The sequence below is a fragment of the Strix uralensis genome, chromosome 4, assembly GCF_047716275.1.
Source record: "Strix uralensis isolate ZFMK-TIS-50842 chromosome 4, bStrUra1, whole genome shotgun sequence".
NCBI classification, from domain to species: Eukaryota; Metazoa; Chordata; class Aves; order Strigiformes; family Strigidae; genus Strix; species Strix uralensis.
In genome coordinates this window covers 44,147,606-44,166,433 of record NC_133975.1, presented here as the reverse complement: position 1 = coordinate 44,166,433, position 18,828 = coordinate 44,147,606, and the positions used below count along the sequence as shown (strand labels likewise).

Sequence of the window (18,828 nt, the reverse complement as noted above, 5' to 3'; positions counted from 1 at the left end):
AGGAGGATGCTGTATCACACACCAGCCAACTCTTTGAAATAGACTGTTTGGGAGACCAGGATCCTAGCCATGTCATGGCACACATTTATCACAGTGTTAGCGTAGCTCGACAGGGACATAAAACACAGGCACTCTGTCAAGCTTTTTGGATTTAAGGATAATTAAACTATCCCAATGTATGTACCCTAGAGCAAATTCAAGCCAACTGAATTAAACTATCCCAATGTATGTACTCTAGAGTAGAGCAAATTCAAGCCAACTGACAATGGAAGCTCTTCTTAGATACCTTTGAAAGGTTTAGAGTTGTCAGCCATACACTCATCTGCTGCCCTGGCATTCAAAACATGTTTAGTGAGGATCTTCTTGTAAATGCAGAAATGACATGTATGTCTTCATTGAGCATATTGTTTCAAACTGACATACCCAGTGGGATTTTTGTCATCTGCATTGCCAAATGTCTCATATTAGGGTGCTGTGACAATGAAAAGAGACATATCCCAGGTATTTAGTTCAGGCAAGAAAAAAACCCAACCAAACCAGACCAGCAACATCATCTTGTGTCTTGAAGGTTTTAATTGTTATTAATATCTTATAGATTTTTTTAAACTATTATTTAGTTGATAAGCCTCTATATAACCTATATAACAAGTAAAGGAGAAACAGAAGGAAATGTCTGCAATGATGCAATGAGTGCAGTATCATTTAAGGCAGAGTGAATAATCTCTTTTCATCTCAGTTTCTGAATAGATGTGAAACAATTTTATTTCAGAGACTGACACATTCCTTCCTCTGCATCATTCCGCAGCTTTTGAGAAATGTTAAATGCTACAGCTCATCACAGAGTAAGCTGTTGTCTGGGACCTCCCAGACATTTTCTGGAAGGTGAGGTATAAAACTCCTCAGTCCACCAATCTCTACTTTCCTAAGAAATATTTACCAATCTACTATCATTAATTTTCTGTATCTCAATCAGTAATGTAAGTACAATGCTAGTTAAAAAGAAATCCAAGGAAATATTAAGACAAGGTAAATTTCATACAGAAAGAGATTATAGATGAATCCAAATCCTGGCTCATGACAGTCCTACACTGACTCCTCAACCAGTATCTAATATTAGCCAGAACTGCTCTTTCAGTCAGTTAGAAAATGTAAGATATTACACTGTAAAAATATATTTATGTAAGCCTCATATATATTAAATGATATGTAAGAAGTAAACACAGTTAAAATTTTATGTTCTTATTTCTAAGACATAGATTCCACAGACTGACTTATTTATGTAGAAAAACCAGACAACTTGGGTCTTGACCTATACCATGAGAATTAAGAACCAGTACAAAACGGCTTTCACTTTCACAACTGTGCAAGTCAGCATGACCTGGATACCCCAAATCCTGGAACATACTTGAAAAGGAGATTAGGGCAAAAATAAGGACGTGAGGCAATGGCTACGCCTGGAAAGTAAGACAGGGTCATATAAGTGCTTCCTCACTTGTCTCTCAATTAACAACTCTGTCACTAGTGGAGGTGCTTTCCATTCATTCCAGTTTACCTTCCTCATTCTGCTTCTATGCAACTCCCTAAGTCATCTCTCTCTTCCATACTGTCCACCTTCATTTATTTCTAACTTTGCGTGATCCTTCCCTCTAACACTGCCTCCAAGCGCTCTTCATATTTTTCCCGTTTTATGGCAGTACACTGTTTTTCTTTTCTTTCTCTTTTTAAAAAATACCAGACCACCTGCTGTAGTTTATGTGATACTCATTGCTTTCTCTAAACTAAAAAACAGAAATATGACAAAGACACAGCTTTACTTTATTATGTCCTTTTTTGCTTGTTTGTTTTGTTTTCATTACCAACTTATACATCCAGTTCTAGAACACTTTCTTAGCCCTTTCATTTTTGGATTCAAGGTGATAGCCCCTGCACATCAGTCAGGTTCAATGTTACTGAATGTATCAGTAAAATGAGCCTGCTCTCATAAAAACCAGGATGCCTTCACCTGCCTCATCCATTCATCAGAGAGATGGATTAGATATACCTCAGAGTTCACTTCCAACTAAGAGCTTCCTATGATTTTATGATTAGGTTCACATATATCTTAAGAGGCAAATCTGTTTTTTCTGAATACTGGTTTACTTTGCTTCCCAAAGTAGTAGAGTTCCACACCAAGACTATTTTGGCAAAGTTCAGAGACATGCTTTGCTCTCTAGATACACCAAAAATTCAATAGAATTTTTCAACTGAAAAAATGAAGAATTGTCTTAGGTAACGGCTGTATTTTAGAAAACCCTCACTTAAGTTATCCCTGAAACTGGAGCACTCTACTACTTTGCCTCTTTGGCTTCATCAAATTTCTAAGACACTGATGTGTTTATACAGCTTAGAACACCTAACAGAGTTCCATTTAAAGAAAATAATTGTATTTTTACAACAAAAATTCTTGTACAAAACTTATAACAAATTTTGCATTGTTACAATAATGGCTGAAATTTCAGTAATGATACTCAGCTCACTTTCATATTTCTCACATCTCCTGGATTTTGGCCTTGTAAAGAAACGATATTCAAATTTCAATGTTGTAAAACGTAGCAATTGGAAAAGCCCTGTAGTCTGCTTGCCTTGACAATCTGTCAAAACAGGATTAGTGTTAATTCCCATATTCATATAGGATCTTTTTTTCTTTCTCTTTTACATAACTAAGCACAAGTAATCTTGATCCCTTAGCAGTATAAATCTTCAAAAAGGAGTTCATTCCTAGGAGTTCATTCCTAATTAAAAACAATTCCATTTTGTTGAAGCCAATAAAATTTGTCTATAGATTGTTTTCAGTGTTTAAGTACAGGAGTACCCAAAATAGAATGTGCTTGAATGAACACACACAAAGACAAAAATAACTGCATCAGGTGAAAACAGCTTCCAGCAGAGAAAATGCTAATTTTATTTTGGTAAAAACTGAGGGCAATGATACCATATCAAAAAAAACTTACACTGGAGAATGGTAAGCCTACTAATCACAGCGAGATGCTTCTCAGGTCATTATCTTAATTTCACTTCATGCCCACTGTTAAGCAAATATCCCCACATCTATGCTGGAGATGCAGAAATTCTTGCTAGTGAAAACTGCAACCCCATTAATAATATACTGTATGTCTTATTAAAGGGGCCACATTAACCATATAAGGCTGGGTCTTCCAGTGCTTTTCATTTGGGCTTGCAATGTGAGCAGATGACAAATTTATCTATTTATTTACAGTTACTACATGAAATTGTAAATTAATGTTTTAAAAAACCTCAAGGCTGTATCATTTTGTAGAGGGCTTATAGCATAGGAAATATTTAATTACACAGTCAATGATATTGCCAAAGACCAAAAAAGTGACCTAAAGGAGTGTTTCAGAGCAGTGTTTTAATTCACTTGTATGCCTGCACACAGCTCAATGTTTGCAGTGGTCATTTCTATTCATTTTTAAAAGAACATTATTTCATTTTTTAAACTAGCAAAAAGGAATAGTTTTGGCAGCAGCTACAGCTTATCATGGAAATGGTAAGATTCTCTTGGAAAATAAATTTGGAATAGTGCATCAAACCATAATGAAATACCAACGTTAACATAATCCAGGAATGTAATGGTGGTTTCTTTCATCTTTACGAGGTTGCTACAGGAAAAAAAAAAAAATCTTCCAAGAACTAATTTTGTTGTATTTCCAATGAGGATACAGGATATTTATGCATAGATTTTAGCTTATTCATCAAAAGTGTGACTATCCAGAAAGAAGAAAAAAAATACATCTAACAGATTAGTCTAAAGAAATACAAAAATGCAGATCTCCAGTCATGCTGTTCTTGGCAAATTCAGGTCCATGGTGGCCTAAAACTCATGCTACGACTCTCTACTCAGGAGCACCAACAATGGTATCCTGTTTTGTTTAACAACCTTTCGAAGTCACCTGGGAGTCACTGAAATACAAATACGCTTAGTCACAAATTTTTTTCTCCACTTGCAGCAATGGCTAAGAAGCAATGCAAAGCAACTGCATTTTCCAGCAGCCTAATCTCATGCATGGTCCAAAAGAAGCTGATTTATTCCTATCAAACACTTTTCAAAAAGCTGACTTTTATATGACAGCCTTACTTACAGTTCCATAGTTTAAGTACAACTACTTGCTTCTATGAAAAGCAACACGGACTTTTAAGTTTCCTTTTTTTCTATAACACTTAATTTTCTTGAATATTCAACTGAAAAAACTGAGGAGCAAGGAATTATTTTTTTTTTAAGTACAGCATCTTGAGGAATATTAAAGAGTAAATAAAGAACAACAGTAACTTATGCAACAATAGCTCCATTTGAAAAATACAGTGATATTTTACTGTAGGCACAATTTCAAAACAGCAAAGAAAACAACCCTGAATAAAATAAAGCTGGTTTTATTCAAGAATCATCAGTGTTTGTGATCACTGTACCCTTCTGTGAGCAAAATCTTATTTCCTTCTAGAAACAAGCTCTTAAAAATATCATACAAATTACCATCACTCACCTCTCCTATCATTTCTGCCTCCATTTGTGGATTTGTCAGAAGGGCAAGGGCAACGTCCTTCACATTTCACTGAGATTTGTTTTCCTGAGACACAGGCTTGATAGTCTAATTTGCACTGTAAGGAGAGAGAATGACTATCATTAATATAAACATCTTTTATAATAAAAATTATAGCTCTAAGTATTTTGAAGCAATCTTTCATGAAGTGCTTAAATCTTTGCAGACATAAGTGCTAGGAAAAATTTTCTGCGATATATGCTACCTTTGTACTAAGAATTAGATTAGATAACGGTAGAAAGTTTTTGTTCCCTAACCTGGCTACAGTTTCAGGCTCAATTCAAGCATGAATGTACTTGTGGTGTTAAGACTGATTTGAATATCCATACTAAATGGAAGTAGACTGCATTGGTTTTATTTGTACTATATGAGCAAATAATCAAGGCAACAATATTCATTATTGACAGGAAGCAATTAACAGTGAATTATTATAGAATTTATCACTCTATTTCTACCTTTAAGATGACAGTATACTAGTAAAAAGCAATAAAAAATAAAATGGAAAGCTGTGCTTGATGCAGTTCTGCACTGTGACAGTCTTTTCCAACATACAAACAGATTAATTTGCATGGGTCTGGTCTGTACACTTATAGCTCTGATTCAGAAAGCATACAAAAATTGACTAAATCTAACCAGGAAAAGGAATTGTTGGTTCAAGCATATAAAAATAATATAGTTAAAGACCACATGGATAGAAAATAACATTTTGTAAGCATTGTCGTTCTTACTGAAAAGCTGAACTTTTATCCCAAAAGAAAAGTTCTTGACATACAGATCTTTCTACAGGATGTTTTGCCAGTGTAGTATCAGAAAAAACACAAACCAAAACAAAGGGGAAAAAAGAAGTTAAGTATCTACAAACAGCTTTTTCCAAAAAGGAAAGGAAAGAAGGAAGATGGTTATGGAGAAGACTTCATCCTTGAACAAAGGATGGAAGATGTCTCATCAGTCAGGTAAAAGGGACATAGAACTTAAAAGTATAGGAGTCAGAAAACTAGTTCAAGTAACAAATTAAAAATATGAAGTGTTCTCTGTGCATCACAACACTTCAGAAGAACAAGCTCACCAGAATTTGTGCCTTATATTCCCTGACTCATCTTCTGCTTGGGTATCTAACTTCAGTTTAATGCAATTCCATTATACAATTATCAACTGTATACATACAATTTCTGGCAAACTCTAAAGTTGAAATTTCTCTCTCTCCTAAAAATGAGTAAGCAGTGGGAGCACTGTAGCTATGTAAGAATAAAGGAGCTTCCTGAAAGACTGCACTTGAGATTTCCACTAGTACACAGATACAAGCACTGTGAATTTACAGAACTTTATTAACCTTTCATGCAGGCAAACTTCTAACCATGCAGTTCTCTACCTAGCACAAGCTGAAGTGCATCACCATACTGAAATAATACCTTTTTGCACCACTGTCAATACCAAAAAGACATATTAGAAGAGAAAGGAATACCTCAAATTTTGTGTATTTACATAAAATCATTATTATAGTTCAGTTCTGAATGTGTTACCTTTTGCCAAAAAGGCATGGTTGAAGAACAATGAGGCTAAACCAATCTTTTCATTCTAACAAAAAGGAACAACAAGATCTGCTTCAATTGAAACCTATATGAATAGCACCAGTGTCTCATAAAGGACCAGAAAACTGAAGCAAAGGAAACAGCTCTGCTTATGTTGACTATGAAACAACTGGATACCTTTTGTATCCCTGGCACAATTATCCTGGCTGTACAGGAGAGCACTTGCATTGGCCGTGATGCCCACCAGACCTCTTTCCAGCCTGTGCATGACCTAATTCATACTTGAAACAATCTTCAGAGTTAGTAGAACTGATCATAGCCCAAATTTAATACATGTTTCTGTTGACAAGAAACATCTTCCCTTTTTTAAGATCTGAGAATTTTAATTGTTCAATCTTAGTAGTTTAAGGAGTCAAACCTACAAATACCTTTGCTTTAGGCTTTGATTACTTGTATTTGTGACTGAACTTAATAAGACCACCATTTAAAACTGTCTCAGATTTGTTTTACTGAGAATGAGAATATGAAGAGTGCAAAACAAAGGAATACTTTCGTATTTTTTGAAGATTTCTTTGATCCTTTCCTTGAGAGATTATTTTTTACAGACTCCAGTGCTTCTATTTTGTTTCACTCAAATGTTGCTGAAGAAACTAGTAAATACTTCAAAGCTGCTTGAGTTAACATAATTAGTTGTGAGTTTAGTCCTTTTGATTTATTTTTCTTTAAAGATGTCCACTCGGTCCAATTTGCAAATAACATTGTCCTTTTAAATGTTAAGAAAAACTTAAAGCTTGACACCTGCCGCAGGCACTGATACCAGAGTTAGTGAGAGCAAGGTCAGAATATAACACTTCCAAATCAGTACTCCCATTCACAGGTATGCTAGAATTTTACACTCACTGACTCATTTTATGGACAGGCAGGCAGCAGAGGTATATTCCTTGTCTCCAGAAACAAAGCAAAATCACAGTGCTTGCATAAGTCAGAAATGAATCAATACACTTTTCTGACAATTTCATATCGGCAGTTAATGACACCAGGAAGGTAACTCTGGTTCAAATCTCTTGTCCTTGTTCCCCAAATAAACAATGCACTGGGATACTGCAAAGGCAGCTCAGCTAAATAAAGGCAGGTCAGATGTCCCTCAACATTACTCTCAAACTGGTAGAAGAGCAAGCAACATACCTGAAAAAAACTCCACAGAAAAATAAATCTGTGGCATACAGAATATGAGGACATGATAAGAAGTTGTGGTACAAAGGAGAGGTAGTGTTGGGAACACTGGTGAAATCATTTGTTTTGTGGGGAAAGTATCTGAATGGTTTAAATAGCAGAAAAATACATGAACTATTATGTTATGTATAGCAATAAAGTAATTCCAATTTATTTGGCTTTATTAGTGACTTTTCTATATGGGGAAATTGTCATGAAATTTTCAAGAAACTCATCTGTTGGATTTCACAATATTCCTTATTTATATTGGTTTTATAAACAGTTAACTGCTTGTGCTACTTTCATCACAGTCCCTTATATGCATGAAAAAACTACCATTTTACTTCTGAATATATCTAGCTTTTTATCTTTTGATCTTCATTCCCCTTTCCTCTTAGCATATCAGTTTTCTACACTGGAGTTTCACTATGTCTCATTCATATGTTTGATTCTAAGAATGCTTGAAGATTCTAAGACTGTTTGGATTTTCACACATTTTGTTTCAAGACAGAAGAAAAGGTATTTCTGACTTCAGAGCTATATGCTGCACAGTGCTTAAAAAAAATAAATTTCAATACAGACAAAGAATATGTAACCTGTCAGGGTCTCTTGGCAATATATTTCAGGATGAATAATTGTCATTTCTGTACTGCCAAGTGTCCCATAGATACATGCTATTTGTTTATTCATATTCTGGCTGTTTGAAAACCTGTTCAGTGTTAAATGGACTCAATATTCTTCAACATTTGCCCAAAGTAGTTGTTTAGAGAACTACAGACAAGCAATTAAAATCTGTGGGAAGAACATCAAAGAATATATGTCATCTTTAGACATGACTCATGCAGCTTTACTGTTATTACAGTAGAGATAAGAATAGTTATATTTCTGGAATAACTCTAGAGTGTATGTTATTTTGATATAAATGAGTCCTACTCTTAGAACTACTGTTACAGAGTTGGAAAGATTAAAGGACAGTAATATAGTTCATTAAGCTCTGCCACCTTCCATTCCAAAGCAGCTACCTGTCAAAGGCTGTCAAACGGATCTCTGTATATTGTACATATAAAGAGCATAGTTTTGCCCCCAAATGGAAAAAAACCCCACCTACTTTTCCATGGCAAAATAATGAAAAAATGAAAATACAATGAAAAAACCCTATTATCTTTTGTGCATTTGACTGATGTGAATACAAGGACAGGATACACTTTATTTATTACATTCCAAACAATCGTAACTTCCCTTGCATTTGTAAACCAAGTTCCAGGTAAATATCATACACTTCCATGTGCACATGTTTACCTTTAGAAAACCCCCAAATCATCTTCCTGTGACTAACTGCCTGAATTTTTCAAGTGTGAATGACAGTATGCATGTAATTAATTTATGGGGAGAACATGATAAAACATGTGACTTGGGAAAACTTTTTGATGACTTCAAATACAAAGGAATGTTCTACAGAAAGGAGTAATATGTCAGCATGACTGTCACATATACAGAGGTAAAATCTCCATGTTGAGTGAAAAAAAAAATTCGGAGAATATTTATGCAGTCTAGAAGTTTTCAAATTATTTGAATTTGATATTTACATCCTTGAACACTTGAACTGGCTGAGCAAACTTACAGCCATTGAGAAATTGTGAAGGATGTACTATTAGACTGGAAATGAATGAAAGATGAAGAAAATGAATACGGAAGGAAAATAACATCTCAGAATTTATAGAAAAAACAGCTTTTAAATTTCATTTCTGGGTACTTAGAAGAAGAAAGGAGATGGACTATACTATAGGGTTTTATCAGGCAAATCGTAATAGATCTAGTTTCACTCTATGAAAGAGTTTCTATGAAACAGAGATACATTAGATTGTAAGTACCTTGATTTTACCAAGGCTTCTTACCCACTTTTACATTGCAACCTGGTAAGCCATATTAGGAAGTATGCTATTTGTGTGCTCATATTGTTAGATGAGTACAAAACTAGTTGAAAGTGATCCTCAGAGAGTAGCAATCAGCGTCTCACCGTTAAAATGGAAGGCTGTACTGAGTGGACTTTTGCAAGGCTAAGTCACAACCTTTCATTAATGGCTTGGAAGATGAAATAAGATATATCCTACTAAACATGGAAGAGGCTGGAATAGATAATATAGGATATAATAAAAATACTCATATTATTGAAATAGGCTAAAAATGTAATGCAATTCAATATAGAAAACTGCTGTGTTCTACTCTTAGGTAGATGTAATAATCATGTTTAAAATACAAGCTATGGAATAACTGGATAGACGTCCATTCCAAAGGAAAAATAAAAATCTAGTGATCATTATAAACAATTGAATGGTGTTTAAAAATATTACCATACCAGGATATATAAACAGGACTGCAACCTACAATACATGTAAAATAATTCCACACAGCTCTGGCAGCACTTAAATAAAGCACCCTGTCCAGCTTTGTGACAAGGTTTCAAACAAGACAGCAATTAACTGGAAAAAGTCCATAAAAAGAGTAACCGAAATGATCAGAGGCCTAGAAAATAGAGTCAGCAAGAAAGAGGCTCAAGGGATGGGGATGTTCTGTGTTGAGAAACAAGGATTCACACAACAGCTGACAGATAGGTAAAAGGCATCTGAAAGATACCTGAAAAGAATACCATGACGAATGTTACAAGAAATAATTGGCTTAAACTGCTGCAGAAAAGTTTCAGATTAGATACTAGGAAGACTTTCTAATAATAGGAGTAGTGAAGCATTAAAATAAACTGTTGAAGTTTATTGACTCCTAATCATTGTCTTTACAATCAGGATTAGCTAAATCTGTCAGGAATGACACCTGTGTAGTTTATCTTGCTTGGAGAAAATGGGTGGACCAGATGGCATCAAGCTTATTCAATGAAGAAGTACAGGATAGACCTGCTCCATGAATGAACCAGTGTCAAGAGACTATTGCTTGCATAAATCTTGTTCATTTGCTGGAGAGATTGAAAGATGTGTAATGAACTAGGGAGACTGCATGAAAGAAAAGGAAAATAATGCTATGCTGGTCCACGGATCTTAGATAACTTCAGCAAAATCCTGCTTGGTACTGAGTGTATGCTCTCCTGAGCTCTTGAAAACCTGAGATCTAATTTGGGAGCATGTTAAATATTTTTAGATAAACTAAACCAAAAATGAATTGAACATATAAATGCTTTGTAATGTGAAACATGAAAAAAATCAATCCTTTAATTGGACATCCAAATCTCATGAACAATTTGTTTGCTTCCATCTATCTGCAGAATCATGTTCTATCTGTAAAACAACACTCATATCACACAGAGGCACTGTGCGTGAGACAGGGTAAATTAGTCACTATTCGCAGACTTCTCAAAATCTACAGGGAATAAAGACATACTAAAGCTGATGAGTTTAGTTTAACTGTGTGGCTACTGTATAATAAAAGACATAAGACCGTACTGAACAGTGCAGAGAAAACAAATTACTGATTAGATACAAGAGAGGTATGTCCATTCTGTGTGTTAAGTGAGTGAAGAGCCCTGTGGAAAAAATGGCAACTGAATTAAGATTGTATTATATGTCTACCCAAAAAGAAAGACAAACAGTGCTTGTGCAACATTAACTTTGTCATTTCCCAGCATTTTATCAATGTGTTTTTTCTCACAGACTTAATCCTGTTCCTTTTTGAGAATGCTGCTACCTCAAGTAGCAAGATAACATATTTTTCCACCATAGTACTGTCTTGCCAGGAGTATCTAGCGGCTTTTAAACAAACTAACTAAAGCTAAGTAATGAGGATACAAGCAATTTCCCTGGCAAGTGCCTTCAGGTGCAGTCTGCAGATGCTCCCACCAATTCCTCCTTTCCTTCACCTTAAACATACTGAACAGACAGAAGCAGATCTGGTACACCCCTGCAGTATACAAATCAGCAGAAGTTAGCTGCCAGGGTATTTATTCACCTGGACCTCCAATGCATACTATGTCCATTAGGTGCTTCAAGCCCTTGATACTAAAAGACTGAAGTTTGGCCAGATACGCCAACACACCCTTCTATACCATAAAAACATAACTTCACAGTATCAGATTAAGTGTGAATTGGATGTGAATTAAACTCTTTTAGAAATTTTCATGTGCTGAGGTATATGACACTTACAGAAATGCTTTCTAGAACACCATCACATTTAATGCTGAGCATTTTGTAAATTACTTTTTAGACAACCAATAACCAATACTTATGGAACTGTAGAAAGTGTTTAATCTTTGAAAGGTAACTGTCACCTTTAATTGTACCTTATCTCAATAATGGGAGCTCTGTAGTAGTCCATGACTTTTTTTGCATTTAAAATTAAACAAGGCATGCCATCTAATTCTAAGAAAAAAACCCCACTGATAAATAATTAAATTCAGATTAACCTGAAAATTATGAATCCGTATGTTACAAATACTTAATTTGAGCATATACTTCCATATAGGAAAAAGGTTAATAGAGTTTTTTTCTTCTTATTACTGTGGTCATGGATAATGATTCTGACACTAACCAGTGCGAAGAGAGTAAGAGGCCCAACTCCTGACTCAACTCTTCCACACCCTTGTTCACTCAACTCTGACCAACCTCCCAGTGTACAAAAGAGGAGAATAAGTGATCTAGTGCAGGTGAAACTGGGGATATTAGTGGGCTTTAGAGAATTCAAAAATCTTATCACCATATTCCACAAGTTGTACACCACAGCCTTCTGCACTGCTACCTACCAACCGAATATTCATAGGCCAAGCTGAGAAATCTAGCTGTTACAGTATAAATAAACAGAATGGCTGAATTTTGAATATCCTCTCAAATTTATATGTTGCTACCAAAAAAGCTCACTGTTATTCCTTCCCTATCTTCTAGATGATCAACAATGGGTGCTTAGGAGATTTTTGTATGATGCAAACAACAGGATCTCTGAGAAAAGAGCTCTTTGCTAGAGTACCACGAAGACAGATGCTGAAGAAGAGAATTAAGTGTTAAATATTTCTTCCAATATCATCATGTGTCTTATTGGTAGAAATGCCTCCTGTAGAGCTCCACATTCATGCACCAATACAGATCTTTGTATTCTCTCCGTTTTTAGAACCTGGTATCTCTGACAGTTGAACAGATAATCTCTGATTACCAGTACACAGTACTGTGTACTTTCAACTTCGTTTTATATGATTTTGCTTATCGACATTCCCTGTTTTCTCATTTTACCCCTATTTCACAAAGCTTACATACATTCCCCTACTCAAAATTTGCTTTTACTGTACTTCGTGCAAATTGCAAATTATGGACTCAGATTTGGGTCTCCTAAACTAAAATATGTAAGAAACTACAATATGCTTTAACTGGGCTGGTGATTCCCGTCACCAATCATGGGAGTGGGGTGTGCAGAGTGAGTGTTGCTCAGGTTATGTTCCAGGTCCAGTTCAACACGTAGCATTACTTGATACAGAACATGGAAGAGTGGCAAAGGACTGCTTGATGCAAGGGGCTGATTCCAGGCAATGGCTGGTACTGCTTCTTTGTGCAGTGGTGTCACTTTAGGTTGACTTAAAATGGAGGTGAAAATATGGCCAGAGGTAGTGACATTAATGTGGTAAATCTAATTTTGAAATTATTATGCCATTTTATAATTCTTTACAAAAAGCAGCCAAAAAGGCACAGTTTCAATAAAAAATTTCAAACTAAAACCAGCTAAATGTAATGCCAAGATACCACATTTTCAACTAATTCAAGCTTTAGAAATTAAAAATTAATGTGCAAGTTTATCTATGAAGTGTCATCCAGATCTATTGATGCCTTTTTGTCCCATCAGTAACCTGTTAATCATGTGTATTACTTACCTAAACAATAGAGTTTGGGCAAAAAGCTTTTCAGCAAACAAGTACTACTATTTAAAATTAAAATTACATTTAAAAAATATTAACCATAAAGACATGTAACTAGCATTTTGACCAGAGAACAAAAGGAAACATGCCTATTGAACCAAGACCCTGAGCAAAGAAAATCTTTTGTGGTTGAAAGAGAACTGATGATACATTGTTTATAAAGCTATGAACTAGAGAAAGCAATTTACATGACAAAATGAATATCTGTATGCACAGTTTTCTTCCTGTTCACCTCTATAGCTCTTGCCTGTTTTCTTCAGCACTATGCAGCGCAACAGCATAAAAAGAAAAGCCTGAGATCAGGTCAACTAGCTATTCAATCTTTTTTGGACACCCAAGAAAACATATTAAGTCACAGAAAAATGCAGACAGATGCCTACTAGGATTAGTTAAATTAGGCACCTACCTGTCTTTGCTTTCATACTTAGAGGCTTTTAGAGACAGGATGCTTAGGAGCTTCTGAAAATCCTTCTAAGGATCTATCTGCTTTTTAAATCAACCATTTGAATTTTTAGTCACCTACTCAGTTTGGTAAATACATACATCGCCATCGTATTCTATACATTTTGCAAACAGGCAAACTAATATCAAATGAGAATGTAAATCTTAATGCCAAATGACAAAAACCTGTGATATCCCTACTTGAAACATACTACTTCCAGTAAATTAAAAAGTATTAATAATAATGCTTCTAGTCATTTTTTGTGTAAAAAAAGTAATATATTACCTCATACCCAAATTAATATTTCAATATTCCTTGAAAACAGTAAGTTCTGTAAAAAACAAGATATTTCAAATATATATTGAAAAAATAAATATTTACAGAGTCCTTAAAAAAACATGATTAACAAAAGGGGTAAAAATATATAATCGTATTACTCCTACCTATATTATTCCTTCTGATCTTGGCTTATTCCAAAAATCATAAACACTGATGTAGTTTGAACATACACTAACAACTTCTTGCAAGCATGCTTAATACAAAAAATTTTCTCTTTCTGACATATACATGCATATACTTAAGTCTATAAATTCTGGCTCTTATTCAGAGCTCTCGCCCACATAGTCCAAATTTCATCAGGCTCCTTGTTTCAAACTTCATCATTTTTAACAGACCCAAGCTACAGATGCACAGAATGTCACTCAACACTGTATGTACATGAGATCCTGGGTACACCTCATTGCTGGCATTCACCGTTTTGTAATTTGGAGAAAAATTCTTGAGAGATAGAAAAAGAAATATTGCTTAGACAAACCTAAGTTTACATTTTTCAAGTTCCCACTTCAAATTTGAAAATTAATATTCAAAGAAAAATTTAAAATGTGAACAAAACCATTTAATTCTCCTAAACCATTATCTTAAAAACAGTTGACTATTTTGGTTCAAAATCAGCTAAGAAAGATCTTTACTGATTTTCAGCTGACATGCAAATTTCTGAGTAATGGCAATGGTAAAATAAAAGTAATGGCAAAGCTATAAAGCCTTATAGTAAGACACAAATAGCTTGTAAAAGCATGGAATTTTTTGTTAAAAGAATCTGCTTATTGCTTATTAAAATGCATTATCACCATATTTTTAATGTGATATGGCTTCCTAAGCCATGCTGGCTGATTGCATTACTAATTAAACAAGTTCAATTTATCTAATTATATCTAAGTTGAAATATTTATAAAGTTATATGTGAGCTAAAATAGCATCTAAAGGGCATGCTCGTTAGTCTGCTATTACAGGAAAAATAATGAAAGCAATAGAAGTAATGTGCACGGACCTAGTTGGTCCATGATGGGTTATCCTTTCCAGGTTTCTAAGACGTTTTAACTACATTATGTCAACTGGGGAAAAAAAAGAGAAAGAAAAAAAGAAACTCAGTATAGTTACTTACATTTAGGTGAAACCTTAAACCAGTGCTACAGAATCACTCTTTGGATCATAAGTTAGACACACCTAGGCACTCTGTTTTCTTACCATCACATTGCCTCTACAGCTCTCTGGTTTTTTGCCCACCTAAAATGCTAAAATTCATTTGAACTCAAAGCACTAGATTTTATCTATTAAACAGTCCAAAACAGAAGGCTACATGTGCTATCACTGAAGGAAATGTTTATGAAATTCCATGTTCATTATGGTTTTCACCCTGTCAGGGAAGAAATATGCTGTTGTGCAAGTGGAGCTAATACTCCAAAGCATGGTTGCTTTTCCCTGAATTACATGTATTTATTCTTGAACTTAGAGATATATCTTGTATAAAGACACACAGAACTGTGCCTAAATCTTTCTAGTTTTTGCTCTTAGTGCTTGATTTCTAATATATACAAAAGATTTCCCTGTTCTGTGTCAAACACATACGGATTAAAATCAGGACAACATAAAGTCTTCATATGCCATGTTCTGAATGAAGAGCTAGAGTGGCAATCTTTTATTTTTCTCTTCCAGTAAGTCCATGGTGGCCTACGATGCTCCTTTTTTTTTTTTTTTCTGAAACTTTGCTATGATGCAGAGGATGTACTTCTGATACTCAGTCATGTTTTTCAGATCCCTGTTTCTCAGATCTCATCAATGCCCATATCTGTTCTTTTGGGACTTAAGTTATTTTACTTTCACACTCTTTTTCTTGTTTATTCAAGATCTCACCCAAGAGTACATCTGTATGTTAAGAAATACTTGGTTTCACTTTGATCTCAAGATTAATGTAGAAAAACAGGCAAGCAGAGCAAGCAGCAATATCTTAGCTTGTGGAAGAAGGGTCTATTATTATTCGCTTCTTGTAAATTTAGCAGAAAGCAGGCAGCTTAAAAGTCATTGGACATGTAAACAAACATGTTGGACAGTTCTTTTTGCTACAAATGACTGAAGCTGAGACAGATCACAACCACACCCATGAATAAAACTGATGAAGGTAGAAAGAAGGCAGGCTTCCTGAAGGACTCCATATTCTCAGGAGAACCTTAAGGATTTTGTTTGAGCTGGCTAAAACATTCTGAACATTTCTGAGTATCAACTGTTCATTTCTTCAAGGCTTCTTCTTCGGGTTGTGGTTTGTTGTTTGTCCCCCCCCCCCGCCCCCCGAAGGAGGATGGTAGGTGTATATTAATGCTTCAAAGAGTCCTGAAGTGAACAGGAACTTCAGAGCAACAACCAGTGTTGTGAAAGTCACACAACCCAGAAACTTCTGGATGTGTGTTTCCGTATGTGACTTTGGATAATTCAAAGTGACATGATTTTGGGAGGGAAGTGAATGCTGTTATCAGGCATCCCATTAGAAAACCTGAATCCCAGACAGTTTTCTGTGGTTCGATTGAAGAACTGTATTATTTTAGAGCCATAAACTTAATATGCCTGAGCTGTGATAACATGTATTTGTTTAGTGTCACAATGCTGAATGCTAAATGTGTGTTATTAAAGCCCATTAGTAAGATTAATATGCATATAACAGAAGACTACACAAGCATCATCCCCCTTTTAATAATATTTTTTAAATTCTACAGATGTATTCTAAGCAGAGAATCTTAAATATAACAGTATACTGGCATTAGAGCACCAGAAATGCTGAAAAATTGAAGGAACATTCAAACAATCCTGATATATCTGAGTTTGTTTTCAGTGAAATACCTACATAGTAATTGTTTCATTTTTACAACATTTCATTGCAATCTACAAATAAAATAAAGAGTGAGACTTGGAAGATTATTCTTTAATGTTACCTCATTGACATCTGCTAAATTACTAGGACTGAAGCTTTTCTTTTTCTCTGGGATAGCATAACTACTTTATAGCACTGCTGGTCTAAATTTCTGTTATGGTGTATGATGTTACTACTTGAAACTTCACAATATTTCAGTTCCTTGCTAAGTGCAAGTGTGACCTACATCAACAGTATGTAAGAATATCCTTTCAGAAGCTAAACACTTTGTTCTGTTTGATTACTAAATTTAATTGCAAGTTCTATAAAATTTTGATTTGAATAATTACATTTTTTCTAGCAATTTTCACTTCATTTGCAGTTCTGCAGCTTTTCAAATGCTTACAGTTCTGTTAATTGCTAAAGAAAACCAAAATGGCTAAGTAATGCTAAGTACATCTTCTTTTGTGTCTGCTACATCTATGATGTTCCAAAACCCTTCTTTAAAAACAGAATTAATTTTGAAGCAAATTAAAGATACAGAAAAAGGGAAAGAAATTAGAATCAATATACATTATAACTGTCCATATCACATGGTACACGGAACAGGCTCTGTTTTAAAGCAACAAAATGATCCATGGGTTCACTGCAACTTGATAAGCATATATTTAAATGCCATTATGACTAAGAGGAGACAAAGAGACACATTCAAGGAAAAAACTGAACAAGGTCCCATGGTTCAGTGCAGTGGGAAGCAACGTCTGGTTTAAATACACATGTAAAAACAAATGGTGCATCAGCATTAAGAGAAAATAACAGAGGAAAAAAACAAAGCAGGTATTTAAGATTTTTGGCCCTTTTTTTTTTTTTTTTTTTTAAAGGTAGCATTGTGTAGCTATAAATTTTATCCTATGGGATAAATTTAGGGAAATGATCCCTTTTAAGGACCTAAACTGACGTGCACGGCACACTGGTGATAGGGAGAAAGAGAGAGACTGCTTTCTGAAAAAAGAACCCCATTTATATGTAGCAAAACGAGAAATGTCTTTGTTGTTGCATTTTCTTCCATTTCCTCACATATCTGGAGTGCCATCTTGTGTACAAGGACAATTTAGGTGGCCATGGCTCCCCCTTGCTTCTGGGACACAGGAAGGAATGCTCCAAGGAGAATGGAATGGGGTGTAAGGCTGTCAGAGACACAAGAAAAGAAATACACCACGCACACTTCTTCCTTTCTAATATGTGCTTACATGCATTTTCCATACCATCTCCTACACTGGCACAATCTTTCGGGTCTTTTTTCAGAGAATTATTACTGTAATATTTGAGTGTTTTCACTAAGCCAAGACCTGAGCCAGTTGTCTTGTTTGCCATTTGCCACTTTCAATCTCATCTTCTTTAATCCCATTCTTATCATAGATTGTATGCTACTAACTCTGAAAATGTTTCCTAGGTTGACGTCACCTTACTTCATGCCCACTGTCTGTAACCACTCTCTCTCTTCTTTCCCATGTTTTTCAAAAATAATGCCCAAAAGCTTCCCAAGGTCATAAAAATTCTCTTATCCCACCTAACTACCTCTTCAACAACTACCCTCTTCATCCTCCACTCCACTGAAACCATGCTCACTAATGAGCTTCCGCTTGGTAAATCTGAGACAATCTTTACTTTTGATCTTCTTCTTGCAACCAGCACAGCTCATCAGTATCATCTTCAGTGTTTTCTAAGCTGTCTTACTGTCTCAAACAGCTACACAAATTTAAAAAGATTATTTACTGTCTCTTAATACTCCAGACCCATCTCTCTATTGGTTTCTCTTCAGAACTGCTTTCTGCTCCCCACCATCACTCCACAAGCATAACTATGCCATTGGCAGCTCCTGTGTTCAGAATGTATGAATACGTTCTCCTGGAAAAGAATTCTTGTGCCAAAATTATTCTCATTATTTTAGCTGTAATGTTACATTTTGAATA

At 35.1% G+C, this 18,828-nt stretch overlaps 1 protein-coding gene across 1 annotated transcript in view; it reads right to left on the bottom strand.

Annotated features, from left to right (window-relative positions):
* The window catches only part of SPOCK3 (SPARC (osteonectin), cwcv and kazal like domains proteoglycan 3), a 219,960-nt gene that overhangs the window by 58,494 nt on the left and 142,638 nt on the right, over positions 1-18,828 (bottom strand). The window contains exon 6 of the mRNA XM_074866523.1: positions 4,539-4,653. Coding sequence (XP_074722624.1) covers positions 4,539-4,653 — 115 coding nt within the window. The remainder of the gene's footprint in view (positions 1-4,538; positions 4,654-18,828) is intronic.